The sequence below is a fragment of the Notamacropus eugenii genome, chromosome 5 (genome assembly GCF_028372415.1).
Source record: "Notamacropus eugenii isolate mMacEug1 chromosome 5, mMacEug1.pri_v2, whole genome shotgun sequence".
Taxonomy (NCBI): domain Eukaryota; kingdom Metazoa; phylum Chordata; class Mammalia; order Diprotodontia; family Macropodidae; genus Notamacropus; species Notamacropus eugenii.
Window position 1 is genome coordinate 334664944 of NC_092876.1, and position 19014 is coordinate 334683957.

The 19014-nt window shown below is 39.4% G+C and overlaps 1 protein-coding gene across 2 annotated transcripts in view; it reads left to right on the forward strand.

Moving 5' to 3' along the window:
* The window catches only part of SLCO2A1 (solute carrier organic anion transporter family member 2A1), a 138726-nt gene that overhangs the window by 58424 nt on the left and 61288 nt on the right, over positions 1-19014 (forward strand). For both annotated transcript variants that reach the window (XM_072613639.1, XM_072613640.1), the window contains exons 2-3: positions 1740-1877; positions 2800-2962. In XM_072613639.1, the coding sequence (XP_072469740.1) occupies positions 1740-1877; positions 2800-2962 (301 nt within the window). The remainder of the gene's footprint in view (positions 1-1739; positions 1878-2799; positions 2963-19014) is intronic.

Consider the following 19014-nt stretch of genomic DNA (forward strand, 5'->3'; position numbering starts at 1 on the left):
ATTGAAATAGGAACATATGAAAGTACCTTAAAACAAACAGATTTGAAATTGTTTGGGCATTGTGGAGGTAATGGAGGCAACTGGCTCGCACAGTGGATCTAGCACTGGGCCTGGGATCAGGAAGACCAGAATTCAAATCTGGCCTCACTTACTTGCTGGGCAAATCACTTAACCTCTGTTTATCTCAATTTCTTCAACTATAAAATGGGGACAATAACAACCCCTATCTCTGAGAGTTGTTGTGAGGATCAAATGAGATATTTTAGGTATTGTATAAATCCTTACTCCCTTCCTTCCCTCTTTGTGGAATAGAAGTTCTTTTCTGTCCTAGTACCTGATAGGAATGGCCACTTGTAAAGGCATTCCAGGAATGACTAGGAGCCCGGAATTGGCCACTCCAAGCACTGACCTTATCAGGGTGGGAGAGGCAACATGGAATCTTGGCTTTGGCCCTGTTGTTTGGAGTGAGGAGTAATGAATGGGAGTGAGGCTAAGCTTTGGAATGAAAGAACATGAGAATGTAGCACTAATTAGTTCATTTGAGATTCCAGTTCTGCGATAACTGACAGAAAATTGTCAGATTACATAAAGGAATCACTTTCCCATCTCCCACACACACTCCTTTCCTAAGGGGATTAATATTGCCCAAGGGATCATTGAGTGGTGATCTGGACCTCCTAAATCAGGGGTTCTTAATCTGGAATTCATGAGCTTGATATTCTTCAAAAATTTTTGGTAACTATTTTAATATAATAGGTTTTCTTTATAAACATATATTTTATCTTATGCAGGTTACCTTTATAAATCCATGTATTTTATCTTATCCATTTAAAAATGTGATTCTTCTAAGGGGTCATAGGCTTCAGCAAACTGCCAAAGGGAGGCAAGACACAGAAAGGGTTAAGGACTCCTGCTCTATCGCTCAGTATGTGATGGGTTAGGAATGATGCTCCTGCTGCCACTAACATATGAAGTTGGGAGAATCAGCATGGGGATCCGAGATTTCCAGGAGGATTAAATGTGGTGCTTTAGCCTTAGATTCCAGAGGTTATCTCATCTCTAGTCTAATTACTTACCTAACCTGATGGAACCTTGTTAGGTGCTTATTCTGCTCTAGAAAGATAGCCAGAGATCTAAGAAAGGCACAGACAAAATAAAGGACTATTGTTATTCTTTTATTAAAATTATTTTAAAACTTTTATCAAAATTTAAGTAGTTTGGCACTTAGAGATTGATGTGCTTTGTTATTCCTCATTTAATTTTTTGTTGAAATTTGTTGTATATTATTTTTAAAAAATATTTATTGTTTAAGTAAAAAATAATAGCTAAATATGTAGTGTCTTCTTAGAGGCCTTCAACTCTGTTGGCTTTTCTTTGTGGGTTGATGGTTATTTTAGTTTCTCTCCTCTGGATCTATCTAAGACCAGACCCAGAATACTTGAGTAAGGGCCTTTCTGCTGAGCTTTGGAAGAGACAATAGATATCACAGAATATTAGACCCTGAAGGGAGTAGAGAGGTCCCCTAAGCTAATCCTACTTCTTACAGGTGAGGAAGACCAAACTCAGAAAGGTGAAATGCCTACAATCACTTAGAGAGTGATTGGTGGAGCTGGGAGCAGGCCCCAGATACCTCTGGACTCTAGATCAGGTCTCTGTCCATGGTGAGGGAGGAAACCCAGAGCCAGAGGAGGCTGGGATGAGAGTGACTAACTGGCTGTTGTATATTCTGTCTTGTACAGGTGTTTGTGCTTTGTCAGGGGCTCCTACAATTGTGTCAACTCCTCTATAGTGCCTACTTCAAGAGCAGCCTCACCACCATTGAGAAACGCTTCGGCCTCTCCAGCTCTTCTTCTGGCTTCATCTCTAGTTTAAATGAGGTAAGTGCCCACTTGTCCTGGACCTACTGGTCTAGAATATGGGGAAGAGCTGAGCAGGAGGGAACGGGAAACATTTGGACATGGGGACTCCTGTCATGACCCTGCTCTACTGCCTGGTGACTCGAAATTTCCCAGCTGTTGGCCCCAATTTTTTTTTCCTCAAGATCTAGGAAGATTTGTTAGTTTTTTAGGCTATGACTCTTTCTTTAGCTACTGGGAGTTTCTTTGAATGGCTGAAACATGAAACTCCTTTGAAAAATCAAAAGAAATGTAGGCAGGGCTGGATTTTGGAGGTCTAGGTCAAGAATTATTCTGTTTTTACTGGTTTCTTTTTCAATGTTTTATTGGTATTACTTTCTTTTTTCACATCATTATCACTTCCAGTGATGCCCAGTTTCCATGTTGTTGTTCAGTCTTTTCAGTCACATCTGACTCTTCATGATTGCATTTAAGGGTTTTCTTGGCAAAGATACTGGAATGATTTGACATTTTCTTCTCCAGCTTATTTCACAGAGGAAGAACTAAGGCAAACAGAGTTAAATGACTTGCCCGGGGTCACATAGGGAGTAAGTATCTGAGGCCAGATTTGAAATCAGGAAGATGAGTCTTTTAGGCCTGGCACTCTATCCATTGAGCCATCCGGCTGGTCAAGCACTATGTAAATCTTAGTATTAATATATCTATTTCTAGAAATGTTTTGACCCCTATTAGAATGTATGCTACTTGAGAGCAGGAACTGTTTTTGCATTTCTTTGTATCCCCACAGTGCTTGGCACGTACTTAGTACCAATAGATACTTGTAGATGATTGACCTCAAAAGTGAGGCTCCCTTTGGATACACAAAAGGAGATCTTCTTTCCATTTGGATCACTAAGCCTAGGTGGCTCTGATCTCACATGATGTTCTCTACTCTCATCCACAGATCAGCAATGCCATCCTCATCATCTTCGTCAGTTACTTTGGCAGCCGCGTCCACCGGCCCCGGGTCATTGGCATTGGAGGCCTCCTGCTGGCCACAGGAGCTTTCCTTCTCACCCTCCCACACTTCCTCTCAGAGCCATACCAGTATTCCTCTGTTGCTGGGGGTAAGTCACTTTCCCTCTCAAACTCCCAAATCTATCCCAGAAGATGTGTGATGCCCATCTCCTGCAGAAACAAACTCTACCCCCACCAGAGCAGGGAGAATCCTCTTCCTATCTTAAAGAGAAACAGATTTTTTTAAAGATTTATTTCAGGTACAGAAAATGTATAGGTAAGCCAAGAGGCCTGAATACCAACTCTAACTTTGTCTTGAGCTGACTTTTTCATTCTCCTCCCCTCATACATTTAATAGTATTTCATTTTTTCCAGTTACGTGTAAAGATAGTTTTCAACATTCACTTTTGTGAGATTTTGAGTTCCAATTTTTTTCTCTCTCCCCCTCAAGATGGCAAGCAATCTGATAATGTGTAATAATATTAAGCACATTTCCATATTAGTCGTGTTGTGAATGAAGAATCAGAACAAAAAGGAAAAAACCATGAGAAAAAAAAAACAAAACATAAACGAAAGAAAATAGCCTGCTTCGATCTGCATTCAGATTCCTTAGTTCTTTCTCTGGATGTGGATAGCATTTTTCGTCATGAGTCTTTTGGAATTGTTTTAGATCATTGCATATCTGAGAAAAGCTTTGTCTTTTTTATTCTTTCAGGCCCTAGATTTATTTTGTGCAGTGAAAAGGGCAAAGGACATTGTGGTTTAGAGCAGTTATTCTGAACCTTGTTTTTAAAAATATTTTGATCTAATGGTAGTCATATCTCAAGCAGGTGGGGAGGGAGGGAAAAATTGTAAAAGTGAATAGCAGAGAATAAAAGAAAATTTACAAGGAAGCAGAGTGGCTTTGAAAACAGTACGTAAGTTTTTTTTAAAAAAAAGTTGTGTGACATGTAAATTCATAATTTTATAGTGAATTCTCTTTTTGTGTTGTGCTGTGTACATGGAAATGTTCTCTTTTTGTCTTTATGTACTTAAGTTCAAAATAAATAAAAAAGAAAAAATTTTGATAACTATATTATAAGTGGTTTCCTTTGTAATCCTATGTGCTTTGTTTTGTGAATTTAAAATCATATTCTGCGAAGGAGTCTATAGGCTTTACTAAATTTTCAAAGAGCCCATTATACAAAAAAGGTCAAGAACTCCTAATGTAGAGGACACAGAGTTGGTCTCAAAGTCAGGAAGAGCTGAGTTCAGATCTGGTCTCAGACTCTAACTAGCTGTGTGACCCTGAACAAGTCACTTCACTCTCTTTGCCTCACTTTTCTCATCTGTAAAATGAGCTGGAGAAAGAAATGGCAAACCACTCCAGTATCCTTATAAAGGAAATCCCAAATAGGGTCACCAAGAGTTGGATACAACTGAAACAATTGAACAACAAATCCTAAGTCAATCTGTCTTGATTTATTGAGACTGGTTTAGTGGGAAAGACGCTGAAACTACTGGCTAATAAGATGATGCGAGTGATTTGTTCCTCATTTCTGAGTTTTCTGCATTCCTCCTGGTTTTTGATAAAAGTGTTTGTTGCCCTGTCAAGCTCAAGATGAAGCCAAGAGGCCCATAAAAGAGGTTCAGTGGATTCCCCAGACCTAGATGATATTAACTCAGAGCAAAGTTCAGAACTGAATAGAATGTGCGGTCACGTGAGTCCAGAGCCAGGCTTCATTCCCGATTCTCTAGCTAACTAGCTGATTGGCCTCAGGCAAGTTATTTTTCCCCTTCCTTTGCTAATCTGTAAAATGATGGTGCTGATGCCCCATCAGTCCTCCTCGTTCTGCTAGTGAGGTATTCCTCAGCAGAAAGGTGGGGGACTATGGGATCTAGAAGGAGGCATATATTTGAAGGTATGGTCAACGTGTTGATCTGTTTTGCTTGATTTTAATTATTTCTTGTAAAGAAGGGTTCTAAACAGGGAGGAGAAATAGCATTGGGAAGTGACCATGATGTAGAAAAAAGAGCATCAATAAAACATTTGTGAAAGAAAAAACATCTCTAAAGTTCCTTCCAAATGCGAAATCCTATTCTTTCCCAGGGAAAAGAGCCTTCTACACATGTTAAGAACAGTTATGAAAGCAGTGAGTATGGGCTCAGACCATACTTGGAAGAAAAATGGTGGTGTAGTAAATTAGAAATGGATAGAATAAATTTTAAAATGAATTTGGTTTCAAAGGATTTGGGTTTGACCCTAATCTTTCCCCCTTATTACTCATTTGCTCTTGACAAGTGACTTGGCCACTCTAGGCCTCAGTTCCTTATCTGTAAAATGAGAGGGTTGGGCCAGATGACTTCTGACGTCCCTTGAGGCTCTAGATCTATGATCACGTGATTAGATGACCTTTAAGGGCCCCTATAACTTTAAATCTATTATCCAATGACCTTAGGTCTTATAGAACATTAGAGCACTGATCACAGAACAAACCAGTACTAGGCTATGACCAAGATCTTAGACTCCTCCAAAGCAAACAGGGTGAGGTGTGTTTTCCTTCTAGGACAAGATTGTAGAACTCTGTAGCGATCTAAAATGTTGGCACTGAGAGATCTAGCCCTGAGGTCAGCTAGCCCAAACACCTTGTTTTATGGATAATAGAACTGAGGTCTGGAGATGTATAGTAACTGGTATTTAAAGATGTAAGATTCCATCCCTGGTTCTCAGTCAGTCAATAAGTATTGGTTATCTACTGTGTGCCAGGCACTCTACTAAGCTCTGGGGATGCAAAAAAGGCAAGAGACAGTGCCTGCTCTCAAGGAACCCACAGTCTAATGGGATAGACAATATGCAAATAATTATATATAAAATTGGAGGGTATATAATCACAGAGGGAGGGCATTAAAATTAAGAGGACCTGGGAAGGAAGTTGAAGGAAGTCTGGAGGTGGAGATAAAGAGGGAGGGCATTCCAGGGATGGAAGACAGCCAATGACAATGGTCAAAACATGGGAGTTGGAATGTCTTGTCCAAGGAACAACAAGGAAGCCAGTGCTACCAGATTGAATATATGGAGTAGGGTGTAAGATACAAGACTGGAAAAGTCAGGAGCAAGGCAGGTTAGGAAGGGCTCTGAACGCCAAAGAGAGAATTATATATTTGATCCTGAAAGTGATAGAGAGTCATGAGAGGATGACTTTAAGGGAGATACTATGGTATAGGAAGCGATTTTCTTTAGGGGAAATAATTTTTTATAAGGGAACCTGAGGGATGGGCTGTACCTTAGCACTCATAAAAGGCTAGGCATATTCCACAATTCTAATTCAGGAAAGAATGTTGATTATGTAGAGAAGCTAATTGATATTAATGAAATTAAGTTAATTTCTTTGTTTCAATATGAAGGTAGGCTTTCTGAAGTAAATTATTGGATCCTAGGTTTATTTTACATATAAGGAAGCTAACTAAGGTCCAGAGAGGTTAGTCACAAGGGTGGTGGGGGTGGGGATTAAAACCCAGGACCTCTGACTCTAATTCCACTGAACTATAGAAAGCTTTCAATAAGGATCTAGAAGAAGCCTTCAAAAATGCAAAAGGGTTGGATGTTTGAGGAAGGTGATGCCTTGGGACTCGGGCCTGCCTAATAGTCCTTAACAACTAAGCAGTTCCTGAAGGTGATAGGAAGCCACTAGAGGATAAAGGTGGATGAAACCCTGTTTTTCTCTAAATGGCTCTGTCTGACCTTCCTCCTCCTCCTGTTCTTCCTCCTTTTTCTCTCCCTTCTAATTTTTCTTGTCATCACCATCATTACAATTACTATTAAATTAAATCAAATTATTTAATAGTTAATGACATTAATCAATCATAACAATAGCTAGCATTTATACAACGCTTTAATGTTTGCAAAGCATTTTACGTATATTATCTCTTTCGGTCTTCATAACAACCCTGTGATGATATTCCCATTTTACAGATGAGAAAACTAGACTAAGAGATGGTAAATGACTTGCCCAGGGTTATGTAGCTTGTAAGTGCCTAAGGCAGGACTGGAACTCCTGACCGGCTCCCAAGCCTAATATTCCATTCACTAAAGAGCATGCTAATGTTCTTCCAGGTAATGGAGCATGAAGCAAGGCCAGGTGGCTGAACGGGTCAGGTTCAGCCGCACACCACTACACCTCCCTGCCCTGCCAATTTCATTTTTGTTTGATCTGGTTCCTGGATTATGATGGGCCCACATCATTTTCTCATTTTCATTCCAAAACACAATCTCTGCAGAGAAGAGCATCTGAAAACAATTACTTGGCTTCTCATCCAGGAATAATATATTTACAAGGTCTTCTTCAGGCCTACCCAGGAGGAAAATTCTCTGCATTTTATGTCTCGGGTCTCTTCCTGCTCTGAACTAAGCTCCCCAATTCTGCAGGAGGACTTTGGGAGGTGGTAAGAGCAGGAATGGCCTTCTCCCTCAGGTATCACTGAGGAACCACAAGTCAAAATAGCTGGGCCTAGCTCGGTTTGTATCAAGTGTTACATAATTCTAACAATAGTGTAAATTAATCTTGTTTGGTTAAAGAAGAACCAAAGTTCTGGGTAGCAGCTGGACTGCCCCCGGAGGGTGTTCAGGTATCAGTCTAGAGCAGGGGTTCTCTTTTATTTAATTTAATATTTCACTTTTTCCTGATTACATATAAAAAATAATATTAATGTTATTTTTTCAAATTTTCAGTTCTAAATTCTCTCTGTTTCCCCTCTTCCCATGGTTGAGATAAGCAATTTGACATAGATTATACACATGTAGTCATGCAAAACACATTTCCATGTAAGTCATGCTATGAAAGAAAACACAGGCAAAAAACCCCAAGAAAAATAAAATAAGGAAAAAGTCTCTTCAATCTGCATTCAGGCTTCACCAGTTCTTTCTCTGGAGATGAACAGCACCTTTCATCATGAGTCCTTTGGAATTGTCTTGGATCATTGTATTGCTGAGAACAGTTAAGTCGTTCATGACAGATCCTCATCCACAGCATTGCTGTTACTGTGTATAATGTTCTGGTTCTGCTCATTTCATTTTGCATCAGTTCATGTAAGTCTTTCCAGGTTTTTCTGAAAGCATTCTTAGAGCAGCGGTTCTTAATTTTGTGTGTGTGTCCTAGACCCCTTTGGCAGTCTGGCAAGGCCTATGGGAACCCTTATCAGAATAATGTTTCTAAGTACATAAAATACACAGAATTATAATGGAAATTAATATTATTGAAATATAGTTATCCATTAAAAACAAACAAAAAACCAAGCTAAAACAACAACCAGTCTAGGTCATGGACCCTACATTAAGATCCTGATCCACTTGATTCTCTGGTTCCTTGAAATTTAAAAGAAAGAGAAGGAAGGACAGTGACCAAGTGTGATATCTACTGAAGTGGAGGGTAAGATTCACAGAAAATGTGACTTCAGATCCCTTCACAGGGGAGTTTATACAGTATGCCACCCATAGCTAGAAGCCAGCCACAGCAGTATCTGATAGGAGTGCTGCTTTGTGAGATCAACAGCAGCCACAGACAGAATGTTATGCTTTCTATCAGTAGTTTGAAAAACCCTTGCATGTAGGTAGATTTAAAGAGTTTAAAAGAGTTCTCTCCATTTTATTGATATGGCTACCAAGGCTTAGAGACATAAAAGATGGTGTTCGACCTTGAACTCATAACTTTTGACCCTACCACATAGCATTCTTATGGGCAAAGTTTTTTGTAAAACCTTTAAGTATCATGTAAATACAAGTTATTATTGTTGTCACTAACTTTTTAGTGCTTCCTTTATTTTTGTTTTTGGAGGTAAGTAGAGGTAAGTGACTTCTCCAGGGTCACCAGCTAATATCTGAAACCAGATTTGGAACTCAGGTCCTCCTGACTCCAGGGCTGATCCTTTAATCCCTGAGCTACCTCGCTGCCCCCTCTACTCTCTTAAAGGTTGAGATGATGCCTTCTCTAAAGGAGCATAGGTCTGGAATTAATGTAGAATTAAATATTTTCAAAATAGCAGTTGAAAGAAACATTGGTCATGACCTACAAAGTTTGTTCATTTTGCAAATTTGATTCCACAAACATTTATCAAAGGCCAGTCTTGTGCAAAGCTTCTCTGCTTGTACATGACCTTCTCCTTGTTTTTCTACCGTCTGGTTATAAGGGAAATGGTTTAAATACCTTAATACTTTTCTCTTCTCTGGCTGGATCATTTTGTTTTCTCCTTCTTTGTTTTTCAACTATGTCTTCATCAGTTTAAGAACTCCTGGTTTGGGAACCCCCTATTCAAAAACAGATAGCACCTCAGTTGCTGCTCAGAGTCTTAGAGACTTGTCTAGAGCACTGAGAATTTATGATTACCCAGAGGCACATAACCCCTGGGTGCAGCTGGGGACTGTGGATAGAGTGCTTGGCTCTGAGTAAGAAACACACATCTTCCTGAGTTCAAATCTGGCTTCTCTAGACACTTACTAGCTGGGTGACCCTGGACAAGTCACTGAACCCTGTTTGTCTCAGTGTCTTCATCTGTAAAATGAGATGGAGAAAGAAATGGCAAATCACTCTAGGATCTTTGCTCAGAAAACCCCCCAAATGGGGTGATGAAGAGTTGAACATGACTGAAACAACTGAACAACCACATAGCCCCGATGCTTCTGAGGAAGTACTTAAACTTGGGTTTTCCTGAACTTACAGTACACAATATTCTGTCTATTAAGCCAAACTGTCTCTCCCATTTCATCTAAACATCTTTAAGTATTCCCATATTGAGGCTCAAAACTAGTATGCATGTAACCTGCTATAAGATCCCCAAGTAAAACATTCCATCCTTTGACTGTCCATTTTCACCAACTGTGCCCTATGCCTCCTCTTCTCTCCCTCCTCACCCTCAGACTCCTGGCTTCCTTCGAGTCTGCAAATAAACTCCTACCTTCTATAAGAAGCCTTTCCCATCATCCTCAATGCATTCCCTCTGAGATCATCTCCAATTTGTTTTGTCTATCTCTTGTTTGTTCATAGCTGTTTACATGTTGTCTCCATCAATTAGGTTGTGAGCTCTTGGCAACAGGTCCTATTTTTTTTTTTTTTATCTTTCTAAGTATAGGGCTTGGCACATAGTACGTACTTCACAAATGCTGGTTGACTTGACTGTCCATAGAGTCACTAGTGACTCTGGGGATTAGAAATTTATCACTTATTAATATCACTCACAAATGTAATTCTCCTTTGTTGAACTCCCATCCATTTCCCTGAGAAGCCAGTCACCCCAGGAGAATAGGTGGAAAAGTCATGATAACCAAATATTTGAAGGGGTGTGGACATTCCAGAAATAAGGAAGATCTTGTTTTAAAAAAATGGTTGCTAATGTTGAAAATAAGCCAAGAAAGAAATATCTGGGAAATTTTCACAGGTCTGACTCAATGGGATGACCCAGTAAAATCTTATAATGGTTTCTTAAGTGTTCCAAAGATAGGAAAAAGTTTCCTTAGACAGGAAAACAGTCAACATGATACCAGTTTATTGTAGGAGATAAGAGAAAAGACTTTGGAAATTAGTTACCTGGTAAGTTGAGCTGTGATCTATAAAAAGGTCTAAAGATCAAAACTTGAGGAAAATCTGCTCTGAGATACAATGGACGAGACGTAGGCAGGAAGTCCTGTGAATTTGTCAAGGTTAAACAGCAGCACACAATGCCAAGAACTTTATTTTATGGTAAATTAAGAAATTAATAAAGTAAAGGAAGTAAAAGTAAAGACATGTTACTAGGTAACTCAATAATACTTTTTTGTTCACCAAGATATCCATAGCACTTAGATTCTGGGTCCAATTAGATTACTAATTGAATGTAATTTGGACTTATATGAAGATATTTACTAGCTGAGGGACCCTGGGCAAGTCACTCCCCTGCCTTCTGCCTCAGTTTCCTCACCTGTAAAATGAAAATAATAGTAGAACCTGCCTCTCAGGGATATTGTGAAGATAAAATGAGATAGTATTCGCAAAGTGCTTTGTAAATTTTACTATTTACTATTATCATTATTGCTATTATCGTAATATCCCATATGTTCTCTGCACCTCAGTTTCCCTATCTGTGAAATGAAAGCAGTTGAACCAGGTGATTCAAAAGATTCTTCCAACTTTGCCTTCTTTGATTCTTGGAGCCTGTGCCTCTCACCGATTTCCATTCCATCCTCAGAATATCCCTAAGGAAAATTATCTTAATCTTACCTGTGGAAGGAATGAGGGCATTGATGGCATGCAGCATATGTGCATTTGATGGTGTAATACTAGAGAAATTTTGAATGGCAGAGTCATGTAAGAAATAAATACGAGTAACCCTGGTCTAGAATCCATCTCCACAGATTCCCAGTACTGAGCTCATTCCACTTAAATATGTGAGTGGCATTAATAACAATTTTTAAAATTCAATTTTATTTTCATCTCTGAATTTTTTCCCTCCCAACGCCCCCAACTTCATATTGAGAAAGCAAGAAAAACAAAAACATACAAATCTGTATAGTCAAGCAAGGCAAATTCTTGCTTTAACCATGTGAGCCAAAGAAACCTGAATTTTTGTTCAGAGTACATTACCTCTGTCTGGAGATGGATAGCATAACATTAGTAACAATACTGATATAATAATACTCTTTCAACTACTAGCTGACACACCTGAGGTTTGTTTGTTTTTTAAAAACACATTTGAAGTACAATATTTTATTCAATTGTCACAAATACCCTGTGGAGTGCTATTTTTCCTGTTTTACAGGTGAAAATTGTACCCCAGACAACTTGCCTAGCTAGGGTCACAGAGAGAATATGTGAAGTGGGATTTGAAACCAAGCTTTCTGGTCCCAAGTCCAACACTCTATCCAAGAAGCCAATGGATCTCTTGTGGTTTTGCTTCTGATAGCTGCTGAACTTGGAGTCCACAGAACTTCCTGCCCTTGTCCCTAGTTCCTGTGTGACCTTAGACAAGTCACCTAATCCTTCCTGGGCTCAGTTTCCTCATTTGAAAAATGAGAAGGTTGTACTACATCAGCAGTTCTCTAATGTAATGCTCTCAAGACTCCATAAGACTCTTTAAATTATTGACCTCCCCCTCAAGAAACCTTTGTTTATATAGATTATGTCTCATTGATATTGACCATGTTAGAAATTAAAACATCTTTGTATTATTTTGAATTTAGTTTTGACTCCATGGACCCCCAGAAAGGTTCTTGCGGATCCCCAGAGGTCCTCTTTCATACTTTAACAACCATTGTACCAAATAGATCCTGACATCCCTAGTAGCTCACCATAAATGGAAGAATTCTTTATTTAAGCCCTATGTGCCAGGGACTTTGCGAAATTCTTGGATTCCAAATACAAGTTAAAAAAAAAAGTCCCTGCCCTCAAGGAGCTTATATTCTGATTGAGGAATATAACACATAAAAAGGAACTGAGAAGCCAGGGAAGGAACTCCTGGGGAAGTGAGAGTCTGTAGTGAGCCATGGCTGGTATGAATACTTCTTCAGGTGGAGGGTCAGGAATGGAGTTCACCAATGGAGAAGAATGTAGTGGTAGCCGCTTGTTGGCAGCATGAGAAGGCTACTGGGGAGAGGAGAAATAATTTAGGGAGTCATGGGCTGAACCTGATTAGAAGTGATTTGTGATCTGTGATCCTATTATTTTAATGGATAAAATTACCTAAAAAATAGAAATTTAGATTGGATTAGCTCTGAGGACTGATTCATGCATAATTTGGGTTTGTCCAAACTGCACTTGCTAGCTGTGTGACCACTAGACCAAGTTCTTAACCTGAGCTCTGAAAACTTAAAAAAAAAATTGGATAGCTATATTTCAATATGGTTTGTTCCTGTGGTAATCCTCTAGGTTATATTTTATTCCATTAAAAATATTATTCAGGGGGGAGGGGCATAATGGTTTTCACCAGACTGGGCAGTCATGGGTTGAGCCTGATTAGATAGAAGTGATTTGTGATCTGAGATCCTATTATTTTAGTGGATAAAGTTTCCTATGAAATAGAAATTCATATTGGATTAGCTCTGAGAACTGATTCATGATTTAGAGTCATGAGCCAAAAGTGCCTACAAAAATGACTCCACAAAAAACTATGAATCCTTGATCTAGAATTGTCTAAGTGTCAGAGAATCACAAGAATATAAATCTAGAGCAGGAACTTTACAAAGTCTAGAGGTGGGGAACCTGTGGCCTCGAGGCCACATGTGGCCTTCTAGGTCCTTGGGTGCGGCCTTTTGTCTGAGTCTAAGTTTTACAGAACAAATCCTTTTATGAAGGGCATTTGTTCTATGAAGTTTGGATTCAGTCAAAGAGCCACATTTGAGGACCTAGAGGTCCACATGTGGCCTTAAGACCACAGGTTCCCCACCCCTGACCTAGTCCAGTTCTCTCATTTTATAGCTATAGAGACTATGTGGTAGGGAAGCTAAGTAACTTGCCCAAGGTCATGTGTGTAATAAATGTCAGACACTGGACTTAAACCTAGATCCTCTGACTCTAAAGACAGTGTTCTTTTTTTTCATTGAACCACATGGCTTTTGGGTATTATGACATCTGCACTACCTAGCATTGGTGCAGTGGATAGGGCACCAGTGCAGGAGTCAGGAGGACTTGAGTTCAAATCTCACCTCAGACACTTGACACTCACTAGCTGTGTGACCTTGGGCAAGTCACTTAATCCTAGTTGTCTCATCCTGGCTCATCTCCAGTCATCCTGATGAATATCTGGTCACTGGATTCAGATGGCACTCTGGAGGAGAAGTGAGGCTGGTGACCTGCACAGCCCTCCCTCACTCAAAACAAAGTCAAGTGCAAGTCATGTCACCATTTCTCTTCTGGCTTGGTCTTCTTCGGCAACGAAGGACAAACACAAACGCTACCTGGCATAGGTTCTATGATGAGCCCCTGTAAACATGTCTGCTTGACTCAGTCATTTATTCGACTCTTCTTTGCTGATGTATTGTTCATTGAGTTCATGCGGGAAGTGGTCCATGGGTGGCCTTCTGGTTCCACTCTTTTATGGTACCTATTTCCTAAGCTGACTAAAAGCATCCTTGATAAAAACTCCACTTCCAACAACAGGAAAAATATTCACCTCTTTTTGTTCCCATTTGATTTAGATCTCCTGTTCAGTGTCTCTACATTTGAAAGCTTTTGTCCCATGTAGTTCAAGATTATGAATATTTACAAGGGTGACATCTATTAAAACCATGGTTCCTCAGTTTTTATGGATCAATGTTATGCTGGGTCATTGTAGACAGCTGTTCTGTTCTATGAAAAACAGTTCCAGTACAGTTTATTGCTGAGTTCACCAGGTTATTTTGAGGTCCATATTCATAATGAGGGGATTTATTGTTTTTTGTCCATGAAAGAAAGAAAGCTTTTGATATATAATTCTAGCCATCCGCTAAGGTCTTGCTAGGCACTTGGTAGGTCCCATGATTGTCATATTGATGATAATGTGATCTTGGACTTCATTGAGAGGTCCAACTTCAAGGCATATGGAAATGATGGTCCCACTTTTTTTTTTTTGCCTTGATCTATTCATATCTGGACTTTGGGGTTTAATTATGAACACATTTTGGGAAAGACATTGGTAAGTTAGAGACACACCAGAGATGGGCCACCAGGATGATGAAGGGCCTCTGGACCATATAAGAACCAGTCAAAGGAACTGGGGATATTTATGAAGACTCAAAAGGGAGGAGGGGGACACAATTACTGTCTCTAAGTAGTTAAAGGACTGTCTTGTAATAGAGGGAATTGGCTTCTACTTGGACTTTATAGGCAAAATGAGGAGCAATAGGGAGAAGTCACAAAGAGAAAAATTGAGGTTTTAAGTCAGGAAGATAGTTATCATAATTGTTGTTCAGTCATTTCCATCTCTTCATGACCCCATTTGTTTTGTTTTTGGCAAAGATACTGGAATGGTTTGCCATTTCCTTCTCCAGCTCATTTTATGGAAGAAGAAACTGAGGCAAACAGGGTTAAGTGACTTGTCCAGTGTCACGCAGCTAGTAAGTGTCTGAGGCTGGATTCGAACTCAGGTCCTCCCAAACTCCAGGCCTAGCACTCTATAGCAGTCATTATAATTAGCACAGTCCAATTGGGTTCCTTGGGAAGCAGTGGGTTATGCCTTATCAGAAGTCTTCGTGCAAAGTCTGGATGACTACTTGGTAGCCAATCTGTAAAGAAATGTCTTGTTCAAGTATGTGTTGGACTCAATGGTCACTGAGATCCCTTCCAACTCCAAGATTCTGGAATTTTTCTAAGTGAAGTGAGTCTGTAGGAGGACTTTGCAGCAAATTGGAATGATGCTATCCTCTGCCCAAGAGAGAGGTTTCTCGAGTACAGCACAACCTTTTTGGGTTAGGTTTATTCAACCTCTGTAGGGGGAGGAAAGAGCACTAAAAAAATTTAAACATTTGGATGTCATTATTAATCAAGCTGTTTCAACTGCCCACAAGGAAAATGGAAAAAATAGCAACAACTAAAAAAAAGTTTGAGGACTTAGTGTAATTAGATTCAGTGTGGAAATTTTTAAGTACGCATTTCATGAAAAAAAAGATACAAAAGATTTTTTAAAACGATAGAAAAACGTCAGGTTTTCTACAGTATGTTCCGCAGAAAAGGGTAAAAACAGGGTTCCATAAAATACGCAGGCATAAAACAGACAGTGCATTACCTACTTTTAAAAGACTAAAAAAAAAATTCTCTAAGAAGTAGTGTGGTATAGTGGATAGAGCAGTAAACTTAAAATCAGGAAGCCCTGTGTTCAGATCTCAATTCACACCTTTTAGCTGTATGACCCTGGGTGATTCACTTTGCTTTTTTGGGAAAAGTGAAGAAGTTGCACCAAATGGCTCCAAGTCTATGATCTTACAAAATGAGGAAGACTCATTTTCCCAACTCTTCTCTGGATCCAAGATAGACAGGTCATCATAATTCTACAGTTTTAGCTTCATTTGAGCATTCTTTTTCATTTCCATTCTTGAATCATTGTATCTCTCATTTTTCTGGTTCTGCTCTCACTGTGGTAGCAAAAAATCTGGAAATAAAATGGATGTCCATTGATTGTGGAATGGCTGAGCAAATTATGGTATCTCAAGGGAATAGGACATTGTTGCGTCATAAGAAATGATGAATATGAGGAATTCAGAGAAACATGGGATACCTTGGGTGAAATGTATGAATTTTCCAGGGAGCTCTGATAACCCCAAGCTTCCTAGTTTTGAACCACATAGCACCATAAAGGCTTACAGCCAGAAGGGATCTTGGGAGTCGTTGAATCTAATCTCTCTTATTTCACAGATGAAGAAACTGAGGTGTGGACAGGTTAAGTACCTTGCCCAGTGTTAAACTGAGAAGGGATTTGAACCCAGATTTTCTTGATTCCATTTTCAGTGTCCTACCCATCATGCTTCATTGTTAGTCCCTCATATTCAGTAAGCCTAGATCTTGTTATCAGGAAAGAGAAGTGAAGAGAAGAAACCTCTGGATTCCTCCATAGAAGTTGATCACTTGGTGTTTGGGGAGAGGAGTGTTGTGGCAGTGTGGCAGCAGAGAGGATAAAGGGATTTCCAGATCCTCACTTCTTACCAGATAAGATTATAAAATCTACAACTGGAAAGACCCTGGCACTGTCCCTTCTATCTTCCTTATTTTACAGGTGAAGAAACTGAGGTTCAGACAACTAACATGACACTTGTCCAAGGTTTCACAATTACACTGAGCATTGTTGTGGTTGGTCAGTTTTGTCCAACTCTTTGTGACCCCATTTAGGGTTTTCTTGACAAAATACTGGAGTGGTTTGCTATTTACTTCACCAGTTCATTTTACAAATGAGCAAACTGAGGGAAAAGGGACTAAGTGACTTGCTCAGGGTCACACAGCTTATAAGTCTGAGGTTGGATTTGAACTCAGCTCTTCCTGACTCCATGCCCTGTACTGTATCCACTGCTCCACTCTAAGCATAGGGCACCTTGATTATTCCCTCTCCTTCCTGGAAATAATGGCTGGAAGGCAAGTACACTCAGAGTTCAGGGAGAAGTCGCGTCACCCATCATGCTAGAGACTAGGTTTATAGAAGAGAAAAAGGACACTCCAGAAATGTTGAGTGGGACATTATGAAAAATAACTACAAGGTTGGCTCACCTCTCCAAAGGGAACTTGTGACTATCCAGTCAGCTGAAATTTCAATATACCTTGAAAAATGAAGTCAGTATGTTTATGCGTTGTACGCAGTCTCTTAAAAAGTCCATACTTTTTAGTCACAACTCTTGAGTGATATGAGTGGATACTTAGGATTCCAGTGTCTACAGTTTTAAAAGGATATCTGAAGGCATTTGAAAGAGGAACTTCTGGTTCTCCCCACAGACACCTTGGGACAATGGGACAAGGTGGTAAGTTTCCATAGTGAAAACCTATGGACCTGGTTTTTTCATAGGAGAGCTCATAAGAGACCTCATTCAGAAGACTTGGATTTGAGTTTTAACTTTCACATTATTAACTGGGTGACCTAGGAAAAGTTACTTGGAGACTCAGTTTTCTTATCTACAAATTGGGGGCAATATTTATACTGTCTGCTTCACAAGTAAATTACTCTGTAAATGTGAGCTCTTAGTGCTACCAGAGGACATTTGATCTTTGGACATGTCAGAGGACATGCACCTGAGGATGGCACTGACTACTTGGAATAATCTGTGTCTCTAAGAGAATGACATTTCAAGGCACAGGGAGAGAATTTAACATGCTCATAGTTAAAGAGGGAAAAGAAAAGCCTTCAGATACTTAGGGTCTAGAGATAGCAAAGATGAATCAACTTTGCAGGTAGCCCTCCTTCAACAAAACCCAATTTACAAATAACCCAAATGAATCAATGGCTAAAGAGTGTATAACTCTCCCCTTCCCAGTCCTTTGTCATTCTCATCCTCACAAACTTTAATTCAGAAGGATGTTGAGGGGGGTAGGGGCGGGGCAATCGACTTAAGACTTTGCCTTCTTCTAGGCAAATGTAGAAAGTTAACTTTTGGAATGTAAATATCAAGAGTTAAGTTATTGGTACCCATATTTTTCCCTTAAACTGAGCTAAACTTCTGTAACTTCTCCCCATCTTCTGGAGCAACACAGATCAAGCCACTTTCACTTATCTTCAAATATTGAAGACAACAATTATGTTCCCCTCCACGTCCTTCAGGGGTAGTCAAATGTCACTGTGGACAGACTACTGAGCCTAGAGCAAGGAAGACTCATCTTGTCAAATCTAGCTTCAGCTACTTACTAGCTGTGTGACTCTGGGCAAGTCACTTTACCCTGTTTTTTTTTCTTCATCTGTAAATTACCTGGAGAAGGAAATGACAAATGAATGCCAAGCAAACCCCAAATGGGAGACATGACTGAAAAATAACTGAAACTATCCCCTTCCCTTAAAATCTTTCTTTATATGACGGTAACTGTTAACCTCCCACCCCACCCCAACAACCACCCTCACACTGCGAAGATAAAATCCTGCAATGTTAATACCTGAAGGACTATTGGAGATCATTTAGTTTGGCAGTTTTCAGTATTTTTTGATCCAGGAAAACCTTTCAACAACAATAAAATGTTGTGAACCTCTAGAGTAATTTAATACACTACTCATAATATTCCTTTTTATTTATTCAATAGATGTTTACAATAACTACAATGATAGTTTGTGCTCCACAAAGCTCCAAGTGAAAATTAATTATAATCTTAAAATATAAAATTTTATTCTAAATCTTATTATGAGCATTCTAAATATAAAATTCTAATTGTAAAATAATTACTGGTTGTTTAAGGTGTCATTAAAGAATTTTTAACACAAACCACTTGGGCCATCATTTAGAACCCCAAGAGGTTCTTAAACCACTAAATGGGAACTACCGAGACAGTCCAACCCCATGTATGGAAACTGAAACTTGAAGGGATCAAATGAATCAGTCAGTATCCCACAGATACTGAGTGGCAGAACCAGATCTCAGACCTTCTCATTTCAAATTCAGGGCTCATTTTGTAACACCACATTTTCTAAATGCCCTGTACTTTTTTAATGTCCCTTTTAAAATGTGTTGCTCAGAACTGACCTCAATTCTCCAAATGGGATCTGTCCAGCTCAGAGAACAGTG